The sequence below is a fragment of the Sebastes fasciatus genome, chromosome 8 (genome assembly GCF_043250625.1).
Source record: "Sebastes fasciatus isolate fSebFas1 chromosome 8, fSebFas1.pri, whole genome shotgun sequence".
In the NCBI taxonomy this organism is placed as follows: domain Eukaryota; kingdom Metazoa; phylum Chordata; class Actinopteri; order Perciformes; family Sebastidae; genus Sebastes; species Sebastes fasciatus.
This window is the reverse complement of record NC_133802.1, coordinates 22,035,100-22,048,286: the sequence shown is the minus strand read 5'-3', so window position 1 is coordinate 22,048,286 and position 13,187 is coordinate 22,035,100. Positions and strand designations below refer to the sequence as shown.

The window sequence follows — 13,187 nt, the reverse complement described above, 5'->3', positions numbered from 1 at the left end:
CTATGCAGAGGGTAGTTTAGTTTATTTATTGACTACACCGAGGGCGTTTTATATTATAATAATTTATTTATTTATTTATTGTGTTGAATATGCTACTTATTTTGTACTGTAATTACCTTGTGCCTTTTCTACCTTTTTTTTCTTTTCTTAAAGCTGACTAAACTGCTCATAATTCCAATGTACTAATAGGTGCAAATGGCAAATACAACTCTTGAATCTTGAATCTTGAATCTTGAACATTGCACCTTCACACATATAAAATCCCTTTTTTTTCTTTTTTTATCACCGTGGTCGTGAACGCACCGCCTACCCATCATCAGCTTTTATTGATCTTTCGTAGTGATTGATTTGAATCTTGACCAATCACGAATCACCAAAACGTTGACGTCAGACTGCAGCGGGAACTACTGACCAATCACTGCATAAAAGAGGCGTTTCCTTTTCGCTATGTATTCTAACCGTGGTAGATTTGGACTAGAGACTCGCAGTCTGACGCAGATCGTTTCTCTCTCCGGTCAGTCCAACTCAAGGAGTCTGCACAGGATTTTTTACCTGCAAACATGTCGAAGTGTGATGTGAGTATTGCATGTTATTCCTTGCACATTTAGCGTCTAAAAGCTGTAGTTATGTGATGCAACAAGCTTAAAGGCGATGCTAAACTGCAGACTGCGTTTGTCATATCAACCGCAGCTATCGAGCATTGTGAAGCCGCCATTTTATAGCAGCTGGGCCTCGTGGCCTTTTGTTCTTGTTGTTGTACAAAATTCAGGCATTTTACTTAACGCTCGTCTTTAGTAATGCACACACTAGTAAAACACACTTTATTTAACATATACAGTATAAGAGTTCGCACTTAATTGCTGCTTAAAGTGCTGCATATTAGCAGAACCTGGTTGTTAACAGTAATGGCGGCGACGTCTCCCTCCTCCACCCTGTTCTGGGTTTGTTTGATATGTGACGCAAGAATGATCAATAACACTATTAACTATGCATTATTGTTAATTCTAAGTCATTAAAGAAATTGCACTTGTCTCTCTGTATGTCTGATTGTAATATGATGATGCTAATGTGTCTTGCTTTGTTTAATGGTTCAGGTCCCACGTGAGCCCGAGCAGCTCCGCAAGCTGTTCATTGGAGGTTTGAGCTTCGAGACCACAGACGAGAGCCTGCGAGCTCACTTTGAGCAATGGGGGAGCCTCACAGACTGTGTGGTAAGTTTGGGTTTAACGTTTTCAAACGCACACACTTTTCTGTTTTATTGGTCAACAAGGACCTTCATCAGGACAAGATGAGCTTAATGTCCTGAGGAAGGTCCTTGTTGACCGAAATGTAGACTACTAAAGCGGAGAAAAGTGCGTGCGGGCAAGTAATGTGTTTGGAGAAAGTACATATTGGAGGGAATCTACTCCCAGCACCACAAACAATTGAAACTGCATGTTTTCCTCTCCTTGACGTTTGGTTTTCACCTTTTGTGCCCACTGTTCTATATTTCTATGTAACACCCACCACAAGTGCTGGCTAAGGAATGACAATCAGGGAGTAACTTTGAAGTTTTAATTACAGAAATGTAATTTCCCCACCTGTAACCTACTCATTGTTTAAAGCCGAGCTATACTAACAAGGGCAGGGCTGAACTACACACTGATATACACTGCAAATCAAGGCGTTTCCACGCAAAGTGAATTCACACATTAATATAAGTCACGTGTGATTTGATTTCCCTGCAAACGATTCAAAACCACACACCACACCTTAAGCCTACCTTGGCTGTCTGGTTGGGATTCGACCTGAGTGAGGTTATACGCTGTGGGGGAAGCAGGCAGATTGACGAACAAAACAAACATAAAGAAAAGAAACTAGTCCGCCCCAAGGGCAATGCCCATTTCTTTTTGCCCGTTACCAGCTCACTTGCCAGGGCGGACTAGACGGCAAATAAACCGCAATGTAAAACAAACACAAACCAAAAACAGTCCCACGGCAAGAGCAGCTAATGGCTGACTGATGCTCTGCAGAGAAACAAATATTAACAATCTTAAAACACTTTATAATCAAACATTAAAATACATGCCACCTAAATATTGAAACACTACATAACTAAACTTTAAAATACCCGGTACGTCAATCTACTTTCCTACTGACCACCAGCCGCCTTCAACGCAGCAGGGAAACAGGTCTGAAATACATGAACATTAGAAATGTCACACACATTTAAACCCGACAGCATAAAACAATAGACACAACAAAGACACCCGTCTTAGGCCTACCAGTTGTTCCTGCTCTCGTTTCCTTGCCTGCCACATGGAATGAGGTGTGCACCTGCCTCACTCCACCGACCTGAATCTGCCACAATCAAAGTTCCTCCTGCATGTCGCCCTATATCAGCAACCCTCATGGTTGCCCCTCCTCTTTCCCGGTCTGTGTCACCTGCCACATATATATAGATGGAAACCATGCATGTGTGATTTGTGTGTAACACTGGGAACAATTTCTTCTTATAGGTCATGAGGGATCCCAACACCAAGAGATCCAGGGGCTTTGGCTTTGTTACATACTCATCAGTGGACGAAGTTGATGCTGCCATGAATGCCCGCCCCCATAAGGTTGATGGAAGAGTGGTTGAACCTAAACGAGCTGTCTCCAGAGAGGTATGTTGGGTTCGATATGTTTGACAAAACCCGCCTTGAGTAAATAAACGGCTTGTGTGTGTATATAAAAGAAAGGCATGCATGGTTACAACTGGACAAATGTCTTTGATCACAGGACTCAAACCGGCCAGGTGCCCACGTTACGGTGAAAAAGATCTTTGTCGGGGGAATCAAGGAAGATACAGAGGAGTCACACCTGCGAGATTACTTCACACAGTTTGGCAAAATCGAGGTCATTGATATCATGACTGACCGCAACACTGGAAAGAAGAGGGGCTTCGCCTTTGTGACCTTTGACGATCATGATTCAGTCGACAGGATTGTCAGTAAGTACATATGTTCTGTGCTGCAGATTGTGTCAGATTTACCTACCTGTCTTGAACGACTACTTAATACCTTTTTGTTTTCCCATCCCACAGTCCAGAAATACCACACAATCAACTGTCACAACTGTGAAGTGAGGAAGGCTCTGACGAGGCAGGAAATGCAGACTGCAGGAATGGGAATGGGTATGAGAGGTCATCTTTTTATGCAAGATTAATAACCAGTTGTTTTAACACACCTGCCCAGTCATCACTATTCCAGAGGTAATGGTTGTGTTTTGGTTTAGGCCGCAGCAGCGGTGGAAGGCCCTATGAATACGACAGAGGCTTCAATCAGGGTAAGACTCATTTGATAATGGTGTTTACATATTATTTAATCATAAATGTGTAATATACAGTGTCTGAAACCTGACTTTGCATGTTTGCTTCTTTCAGGCGGCAGGGGCAGATATGGAGACGGTCCTTACAATTCCAATGGAGGAGATTGTGGTGGTGGCGGCGGCGGTAATGGTGGTGGTAGCGGCGGTGGTGGTAAGTAGGCAATTTTTGACAGTGCAGCTTTAAGTATTTTCACAATTGAAGCTTAATGGCAATGTACTGAACGAATATGAATGTTGTAGGCTATGGAGGTGGTCCCGGCGGCGGTGGTGGTCCTGGCGGATATAATAATGGCGGCAACAGAGGTTATAACCAAAGTTACAACCAGGGTGGTGGTGGAGGAGGCGGTGGCTATGGAGGAAATGGTTATGACAATAGCAACGGCTATGGTAAGTGTTTTGGCTCCCCTCAACTGTAACTATTCTGTGTTCAAGATGTGATTGACTATATTGTTGCAAAATATGTCATAGGTAACTGCGGTGGTGGTGGTAGTAGTGGGGGAGGAGGCGGCAGCCAAGGAGGCGGCGGCGGCAATAACTACAACAACATGGGCCACTACGACCCCCAGGCCTCAAACTTTGGCCCAATGAAGAACAACTTTAGTGGTGGTGGTGGCGGCGGCGGTGGTGTTAGCAGGAACTTCGGTAAGATGGGAGAAAGCGGATGCAAGGACGTATACTGTTGGGCATAGTTTCCGTGAGCTGAGTTTTCCTTTTTGTTTCCAGGTGGCGGCTACGGAGGTGGCTCAAACAATGGTGGATATAGCCGTTCAGGACGATTTTGAAATGTGAAGTGGTAAGTACTTGATGGCATGCCTGAACGATTCATTTTGTATCATAAAACCAGAGTTTGTAGTCGCAGGGACTCGTTAAGTGTAGCTAACCATTTTTTTTAAAAATCACTCTGGATCTCAGGTCATATAAAGTCAGTGCACAGTTAACAATGTTGTTCCGTATTGTTCAACAGGACTGAGTACTTAGGAGAGGAGAGCGAGGAGAGCAAGCGAAGTGACAGGGCAGCTGCAGGTTTACCTCCTAAATCTGCTCAGCCAAACAGTTGTGGCAGGTTACAGCTGCTGCAAGAAGAGATGTACAGTAGATAAATCATGGAGGGTCTTCATTTAAAACGTTTTGTGTTTTTTCATCGACTGTGTTTCTGGAAAGCAAGCATTCCAATGAGGTTTTATGTAGTTTTTTTTTCTTTCTTTAAAGTCTGGTTTTTATTTGTATCTGCATCCAATCAAGCTGAAATAAACCATCTTTCAGTTTTTTTAAAAAAGTCTTGTTAGCCTCTTGAGTGGTTTGGGAAAGGGAGGGTTCACTATTGGATGTTGCACAATGTGGGATGAGCGACATACTTCTCATATGTGAGGGACCAAAAAAAAAAAAAAAATCAAAATGACGTGTAAGAAGCCCAGCACTGGTAACAGGATGAACCATTGCATTTACAATACTGGTTGAGGAATGAGAAGTGGTGCACAAATACATCTATCATTAAGAGCCCATCACTTGGTACAGACTCTACCCTGAGTTCTGCAAAGATCAACTGGAGGATGCTAGCTTACATGCAAAGTCTATGAGGCTAGTCATGGAAGCCAGCTGAGGGAGAGAAGTAGCAAAACCGTCGCCAGGATCATTGAAGCAGGGGAGAGTGAGAACAGAAGCCTGAGGCTAGCATGCAGCAGCTACCAAAAGGCTTAAGTGCTGTCTGTAGGTAAGACCAGACTTCTCAACTACTGATAGTATGTCTTGCTATTGTCATGTAGCTGGTAGTAAGTTGTGTAGCCCAGTAATGACATGTAACATTTTTGTGCAAACAAGTTTTATTATGACTTACACCAATGTTGACTGGTAAAATTGGCCTCCTTTATTGTGCATAGAGGCCCTACAACATATTGCATGCTCTGAACAAAAATGAACTTTTTTTTACTTAAGATTGCATATTACTTATTTGGCTTTTCTGCTTTCTAGGAATCTCCCTACGTGGTCTGCAAAACCCGGTTTCATTTCAGTGACAATGGCTCAATCAGGTACAAATCATCAAACATCCCCTTCTCCCCCATCCCCACCCCCCCAAAGTTTCATTTTATTAAACTTTATTCTGTTTTTCACAGGTTTCCTGAACAATCATGCTGGTGGTGAAGACTTTTTACTTTTTTAACCAAGGCTGCTGTGCAGTGTCTTTTTTAAATAAAGTATTTTTATAAGGCACTCTGGTGTGGTTTCACTCAATTGTAAGAGCATGGAAAACAAAACCTGTATGGCAAGTTTTACATAGGGGTTAAGTCTAGGGACGCAACAATCTGACTTTTTCAGTCCCGATATCTATAGCGATACCTTTCGGATCGGCCGTTACCGATCCGATACCAGTGGTGCTGTATGCCTCACTGTGTGGAAGTGACTGGGATCATTCAGGTTTGACAAACATTGCTTTTCTAACTTTGGAAAACTGAATGCAACAAATAAAAACATTGATATACATGTACTTTTATTTATTAAAATAATAAATTGTGTACCAGCAACTTCGTAAAAAATCTTCAAAATTAACAGGAATTACAATTCAAGAGAACCTTTTTAGGTGCTGCAACAAATTAGTCAAAATTTAAAAAGGAATTCCAGTCTGTAATGTATATAAACATCTACTAGATTGGCCCCATCGTCACCAATATCAATCTAATATCAGTGCATCCCTAATTAAGTCGTCATATGAAATAAATGTGTAGCTTCCAGCAAGTTATACTTTCAGTTGGCACAATCAGGCAGTATACCTTCTGTAGGAGTATAAAATAGACGAGCTCCAATTCAGCATTGCTCTCTCTTTTGCATAGTTGTGTGAGGTACCAAATAAACTTTCCCATCCGGTGTCTGTTGTAGGGCGTATTCATCTATTGAGTATGGCTGTCCATCTTCGTCTCTTAAGTGAGAAAATACTTGTGAATAAAGGTCTGTAAAGCGGCATTTAATAAATGCCAAGCTGCGCTGGAACTCGACTCTCTCCTGTGCCAGGTGCTCTCTTTGGGCCTGCAGCTGGTTCAGTTCTCTCTCGAGGTGACTTATGCCCTCCAGCTTCCTTTTCCTGCAGTTCTGAGCCGCCACCTTGTTCTTCCCTCTCCGTCTAATGTCCCTGACCAGTGCTAGTTGAGTATCTGTCAGAGTGTACTGCGTCAGGAGCTCATTGAAGTCGTCCACAGGTAGATTGATAATCTTCTCCATGGGGAAGGGGATCTTCAAAGACACGGCCCGCCGCTGGTCTTTGCTCAGTGAAGCCGGAGTGGAGATGCTTCTTTGTGGATTTATATACATGTTATGTTGTGAGCTCCCTCTGCTGGACACTCCGGTGTCAATGTACAGGTTACTGAGAGCAGAGGTGTGAGCCTGCTGTTTCACTGACCGAGGAGTCAGAGCATTGGGTTGTGTGTGAGATGAAGTAGGCTGGGGTGAAAAATAAGACGGATGTGCACCTGAGTGTAAATATGAGTGATTCTGGTAATCCATTGAGTAATGGATGTGTGCTCTTCTGGCGTGCTCGGCCATGCTGTCTGGTTCACCGTCGCTATATGTCATGCCCATGTCTGCACTCTGGTAACCTGGTGCACCGCCAACAGGGTTATCAGGGGAGGCCAAAGGTGGACTAGAACCCAGAGACAGACCAGAGTCTGACTCTAGATCATCACCTGAGCGAGCGTGTGAACTCTGTCCATGTGTAGTCCACAGCATGTGCTGACGTAGATCCTGAGAGAGGCAAGCGTTGGCTCTCCTGTGCACTTGACTGGTGCTAGCCATGTGTGAGGGGTGTGCGTGAGGAGAGATGGGGAGCATTCTCTGATTGAGCTGAGATTGTCCGTAAATCGCCTCAGGGTTGCTGCTTGGACGATGACAGCCAGGCACCTCTTCAGAGTAACATCCGTCGTAGGTGTCGGCAGTGCTGAGCTCACAAGCAGCAGGAGGAGGAGGCTCAGAATGGGACTGAGCCATACCGTATCCTCCCATAGGGACCATGGGCTCCATGGGTTGATACTGTGTTGTTTCATAGGAGCCTGCACTGGGGGTTTCAAACTCCTGTAAGAAAAACAAAAGGGAATAACCAGCTGTGCATCAGTATGCATGTCACGTTAAACCTGCAGTAGGCAGAATATTTTTTGCATCATTGCGCAAAAAATTCCATAATAACTTTTCAACATATTGTAATTCAAGTGTTCTGAGAGAAAACTAGACTTCTGCACCTCCTAAGGGCTCTGTTTTCAGGCTTTAACAAAATCGAACCTGTGACGGGAGACTTTGGCCAAGAGAGAGAACGAGCGTTCCTATTGGCTGTTTTTTTTATTTGATCAGTGTTGCCTACTTTCACCGTTAGATCAGAGTTTGCGAGTGATTGACAGCTGCTCTGAGACGACAGGCTCCAGCTTGGCTCTGAATGGTTGTTTTTACCAAGATGCCATTAAGACGACATGATTTATTTTTTCAGATTACCTGTCTCATGCACTACTGTCAGGATATAGGGCCCGTTTTATACTTTTTAAAATCCTATTTGCTCCAATTCTACCCACATCTGCTTCAGCAGCAATAAAATGATTATTACATTTACACTGAATTAATTAATGGGACAGTGTCTTTTTCCGCATTTCACCTGGCTCACTAGAACACAGTTTGCCCCCACTTCAGCATGCCACCCATAGCCTATGAAGGGCTCTCATAGATGTGATCAGGTTTCACCTGGAAACAGATGGCTATTGTGCGGTGCAGGGGGCCGCTAGCAACATACAGCACTTGCCCCCTCTCACAATCTCTTCGTCCTGCCATCACTCAAATGGGCCATTGTTGCCTCCCTCAGCTGTGTATTTCAACAGTTAGCAACACATGAAAAGTGGAAAATATGTATTTATTCCACCAGAATGAACACACATATTCTGTTTAGTAATTATGAACCACATTTTAACTGTTGTGTTTCATACTCTACTTCTCAACATGACACCGAGAATAATAAGTCACAGATTGAAATTAAATTATTAAATACTTTCATATCTGCTGAGGCTGATAAATGTCATTTTTTAAAGTGTCCTCATATGCATTTGTTAAGAACAATACAACCTCCATGATAACACCGCATGAGGTATTGTGATAACATACAGTAATTGGCATATCTGGGATTAGACAGTGGTGCTCTGTTACCTCCGTTAAGCTCTCATACCTCTTTATATTCATATACTAGTTGCTAATGGAAAACACAAACCAATTTTTGGAAATTAATTTAATATTTTTCAATATCACGATGCAGATACACACATATTTGTCAGAATAGTGTGCGAGTTATGTGTTAAAAGCCCCCTGATTTGATTTCTTGGAGGGTTTGAACAGGACTGAAGGAATAATAGTGCATACAAAGCTTAAGTTAGGACATCCCTCATATGTATGCATGTGTGCGTGTATGTGTGGTAAATGCTCCTTGTCCAAACACAGCATCACCAGACTGGGCACTTGTTGAACTGTTCCACCACTATTAAACACAGGCCTGCTAATTATTTCTTGAGGTACTAGAGACATAGAAGAGGCAATTATCTGAACATATAGGCCTACTTGACCGTTAATACCCTGCCTTATTTCATGTAAAAAATCAGTGTTATGGCTTCATATAATATAGAAATATCAGTCATTACTATCAGTCAATCTATTTATACTCTATATTTTGGAGTTCAAACTTATTGGGAATGGTTCTGTTTTTCTTTTCCCTATTGTGTAAAACAAACGGTACCGAAACTGTGACCCAAAAAACACAATACAACATATATAAAAAAAAACAACATGATTTTTACAGTGTGTCAGTGCTGAAGAGTTACCTGCAGCTCTGTGATGGCCATCAGCTCCTGCCATGCCGCATCCATCTCTGTGTCCTGAGGAGCTCCATGCGACCTGGCTCCAGGGAAATTAGTTGACATGGACACTCCCCCACACAGCCTGCCTGGACTGGCTAATACCTTGTGATAGAAAAGAAAATGAATTACCTCATTCACAAGTCTATTTCAGGCTTGATTGTGTTTCTGTTTTTTTTCCAGCTCTTGGTCAGACCTACCTCACAGGTTCTCCTCAGAGGGAGAACGTAGTTGGCTGTTGAACACATCAGGACAGGCTCTTGCTGCAAAAGATCAACCTGGTAAGAACATGGAACAGCGAGATATTACCACCTATCCAGCCTCTACACTCTGACACACCAGAAAGAAGAAATAAAAAAACGCCATGCCTTCAAACATACATTTCTAATACGTACAGTGCATCACATATCCGTGGACCTGTCGGTGCTAAATAAATGACTGTTTGAGGGTTCTTTTTGGAGCATATGAAGGTTTCAGTTCAGTTGAGTTGACTCCTCCCAACAGCTGTCCTGGGTGCAGCTATGCCGACCCCTGATAAGACAATCTGCGGGAAAACAGCGCTCTCTACAAGACACATTGGGGCCTGATGGCTGCTTTGGAAAATTTGGTGTATGGCTAACATGTTGACTGTAGCCAAATCTTTAAACTCTTTCGGTTAAGCTCTGACAGTAGCCATTATTTTAAAGTTTCAGCATCTACAATTTGTATTTCAGAAATTTGGAGTTAAAAAACCCGATCAGAATTTTTTTAAACAAACAAATGAAACATCGGCTTAACAGATGTGGACACTGAATAACTTTTGAATCGATCCACATGTCAAATGTACACCTACATACTATACTGTACATTTGTACTTATACTCACAGTGCATACATAGTCAGGTACAATACATTCACATAAACACATTCTGTTTTTATCCTGAATCTGCTTGTTAGTACCTGAATTTAAAAGCCTAACCAGTGATGCAAATTAGCTTCCCCTTATGTAACAATGTTTATCTGCCCCTGTTAAATAAACTAACACATAAATAAATGGTAAGAGTCTGCCTTATTGTCACTTAAAGCTCATCTCTTGCGTGGGCTAGAATAACGATTTTTTATTCTCGACCTTTACAGCCGAAAGGTCACTTCAATAACTTGCATATGTCATTCCCAATGCCATGATGATGATTGATTCAATAAATATGTTTGAACAAGTTGGAGTGTTCCCGTCAAAAAATGAGATGTCATCAAGTAGCAGCCTCAAGCTACTTCACTGACAATAATACAGAAACGGCTTTGTGGTTATGACACAGCCATGGGAGAGGTTGACGGTACCTTTGAAGTTACAATTATCTTAAATTCAAAAGTTGATAAAAAGAAAGTTAATTTTGCTAATTGGAGTGGAGTATCAAACAGCAGGCTGTGTCACACTGAGGTGTCACAGATTACAGACTTGGTTCAGTGAGTTAAGCCTTTGAAGAGACTTTAATGGTCTGGATCAATTAAATTGTCTTCGATCTGAGAAAAAAAATATATATCAAAACAAAATGTGTGCATTAAATTTGTAATATTGCTTATGATGTCAGTGGAACCTATCTGTAAGGCTATCATCTGCCATCTGTGAATTATTTTGTAATGTTTAAAGGTTGTGAAACATGGGGTTAAAACTATTATATCCTGCTATAACCGTTACTCTAAGGACTCATAATTCACCCTCCGTCCGTAAAATGAAGAAGTTGATAAAACAGTGACAAATTAAGTCAGCAGGATAAAACTTCTAATAAAATCTAATTTGTGGAAATCTGTTTGTCTACTTTAATTGTATTATTTACAACTTAAAGGCTTGGAAGCTTCAGCAACAATATAATTACATTGTTCAATAGCTCACTTTGTTATATGATGATATGTAACGTCACATTATCTAAAGTGTTACATCTACTTTAATAAACAGCAACAAAAATGTAATTCAAGTAGGAACGTTGTGACCTCTCAGCATACTTTGCAATAGAACAAGAAAAGATGTGAATGAACGTACCTGAGCAGCATTCTCTGCTTCAACAGGTGATGAGTAAAAAAAAAAAAAAAAACTTCAGATGTGAAGAACAATCCTGATGGTAAGAAGAAGAAAAAAAATGAGTAAAAGTAGATTCTGTTCTTTTTCACATATGCTGTGGTGTTGCTGGTGTAGTAAAACACACGAGGCCTCTTGCTCTATCTCTCATTCAACTGTCTGTCTCTCTCTGTGCAGCGCCACATACAGCCACCGGCATAAATGGGATGGCTCTGTGCAGACAAACGCAATCTTCCTGTAAAGCACCCACACCACAATTTTTTTGCACTCTTGTATCCTTAATAGCACACTTGCACCCCAACCTCCAAATTTCCCTTTTGCCCACATGACAAACCACTAACCAACAGTCTGGCATGCACCACGACAATCATTCTGTCAGTCCACACTGAGGTAGGTAGATGTTTACAAAAACCTGTAAGCAATTTGGATTCTAATTATGTAATGACAATACGCATAAAACAATCAGATTAAAAAAGTCAAACTAGCCGGATGGTTGTCTGTGTCCTGGCCAAACCGTACAAGAATCTATGTCCTTTCAAATGTCCTCCCAAAACGAAAGGTATGAGGAGTGTGATGTGGAGCACCTGGAGCCGGCATTGCAGTGAGGGCCCTGTTCTAGCAGGGGTGGGTCGGAGGCAGGATTGAGACTTAGTTTAGCAGAGATGGAATGTACACCCTCCGACAGGTAAGAAAGACCACATTGTTCGTCTATCTGGCAGAGCAACCGCCAAGGGAGAGAGAGGAGCAGGGGGAGAATGGAGGGGAGCGTGTCTTACATAGCAAGTGACCATTAAAATCCCTCACCAAAAAATCCCCTGATCTGAAGCACTGTGAGCAGTGAACTCACAAAGGCTGTGTGTTGTGTAGAACTGCTCTATTGTGTAACACCTCTCACACAATTACGGATAGTAGAGATGTTGCAGAGTTATTGTTCCGTAGAACAATTTATCTTTATGCACAGTGATAGATAGCAGTCGGTCTCACAGACGATGATGATTTTGGGACTAATCTGCATCACATGAAATATTCAAGACAATTACATGCTCAGTAAAAGACCTCCTACTGTGTACATTGTGTACATTATAGTGGATTGATTTCATTTTTTAAAGCATTTGTTGATGAAATCACTTGATGGACATACTGAAATATCTGTCTGTTAATTCAGCTTCTGTGGCATTACAACATATGCTATGTTTAGTCTTTGTAAAGCAAGCATATGCAAATGCATGTTTACGATTACCTATAAGGGGTTGCCAGTCCTTTTTCTGAAAAGAAAAGAAGTCTACAGTCATTTGCGTAAATGTAAGCATCATCTTACATAGAATTTCTTTTTCTCCGAAACGCAAAGCTGAGAAACAGATGTCACAATCACTTTCTTCCTTGAATAGCGTTAGTGAGTATCTTTTAACACCGTTAAACAGAAAACAAAATGACTTAGAGTGGAAAAAAATTTCCAATAAACTGCACACAAGTATTCTCAAATTGATAAATTAATAAATTATTAATGATTAATAATAAATTAATACTACAAATATTCTAACTTTAGTACAAATATACACAAAATACATAAACACATAAGTGTTCACCTCTTTAGTAATAACAGACACGATAAGTTTGAATGTATAAAACAATAATACAGAAAAAATGTACAGGGGGCTCGTTATGTTTTCATAGTGGATACATAAAAACACTTATGAGGTGATTCACGGCAGCATTATAAACTAATCTTACGGCCTTTTATTGGTAATTCACATAATTATTTGGATTTTTAATTATACAGGAACACAAAGAGTGTGAGGATAAATACATTTTAGGAACTTAATGTAAATATTTGTTCTGAATACTGACCACAAACCTTTTTATTGTGAAATAAATGTACATTATAAGGCTTGCAATAAACATAAATGGAGTTTCGGTAAGGCA

The 13,187-nt window shown here is 41.2% G+C and overlaps 2 protein-coding genes across 9 annotated transcripts; one reads left to right on the top strand and one right to left on the bottom strand.

Annotated features, from left to right (window-relative positions):
* The first annotated feature begins 440 nt into the window (after positions 1-440).
* hnrnpa1b (heterogeneous nuclear ribonucleoprotein A1b) lies at positions 441-5,556 on the top strand. 6 transcript variants are annotated; one of them, XR_012594968.1, is made up of 12 exons: positions 441-575; positions 1,095-1,211; positions 2,499-2,645; positions 2,761-2,971; positions 3,065-3,154; positions 3,256-3,306; positions 3,404-3,493; positions 3,589-3,735; positions 3,817-3,990; positions 4,072-4,141; positions 5,317-5,375; positions 5,460-5,556. XR_012594968.1 is itself a non-coding variant. In XM_074644298.1 (11 exons), exons 1-10 carry the CDS (start codon positions 561-563, stop codon positions 4,128-4,130), a joined length of 1,101 nt encoding a protein of 366 aa, XP_074500399.1. In that variant the 5' UTR covers positions 441-560; the 3' UTR covers positions 4,131-4,141; positions 4,313-4,624. The 6 variants fall into 6 exon arrangements, 3 of the variants coding, with proteins under 3 accessions (XP_074500399.1, XP_074500400.1, XP_074500398.1); XR_012594969.1 differs by having other exon boundaries at positions 3,404-3,499; positions 3,817-3,957; positions 4,048-4,141; XR_012594967.1 differs by having other exon boundaries at positions 3,404-3,499.
* Positions 4,537-11,421, bottom strand: nfe2 (nuclear factor, erythroid 2). 3 transcript variants are annotated; one of them, XM_074644296.1, is made up of 4 exons: positions 11,229-11,421; positions 9,413-9,490; positions 9,180-9,317; positions 4,537-7,404 (listed from the first exon to the last, which is right to left on the bottom strand). In XM_074644296.1, exons 2-4 carry the CDS (start codon positions 9,458-9,460, stop codon positions 6,148-6,150), a joined length of 1,443 nt encoding a protein of 480 aa, XP_074500397.1. In that variant the 5' UTR covers positions 9,461-9,490; positions 11,229-11,421; the 3' UTR covers positions 4,537-6,147. The 3 variants fall into 3 exon arrangements, with proteins under 3 accessions (XP_074500397.1, XP_074500396.1, XP_074500395.1); XM_074644295.1 differs by lacking the exon at positions 11,229-11,421 and adding an exon at positions 9,608-9,684 and having other exon boundaries at positions 5,151-7,404; XM_074644294.1 differs by lacking the exon at positions 11,229-11,421 and having other exon boundaries at positions 5,151-7,404; positions 9,413-9,583.
* Between the last annotated feature and the right edge of the window lie 1,766 nt (positions 11,422-13,187).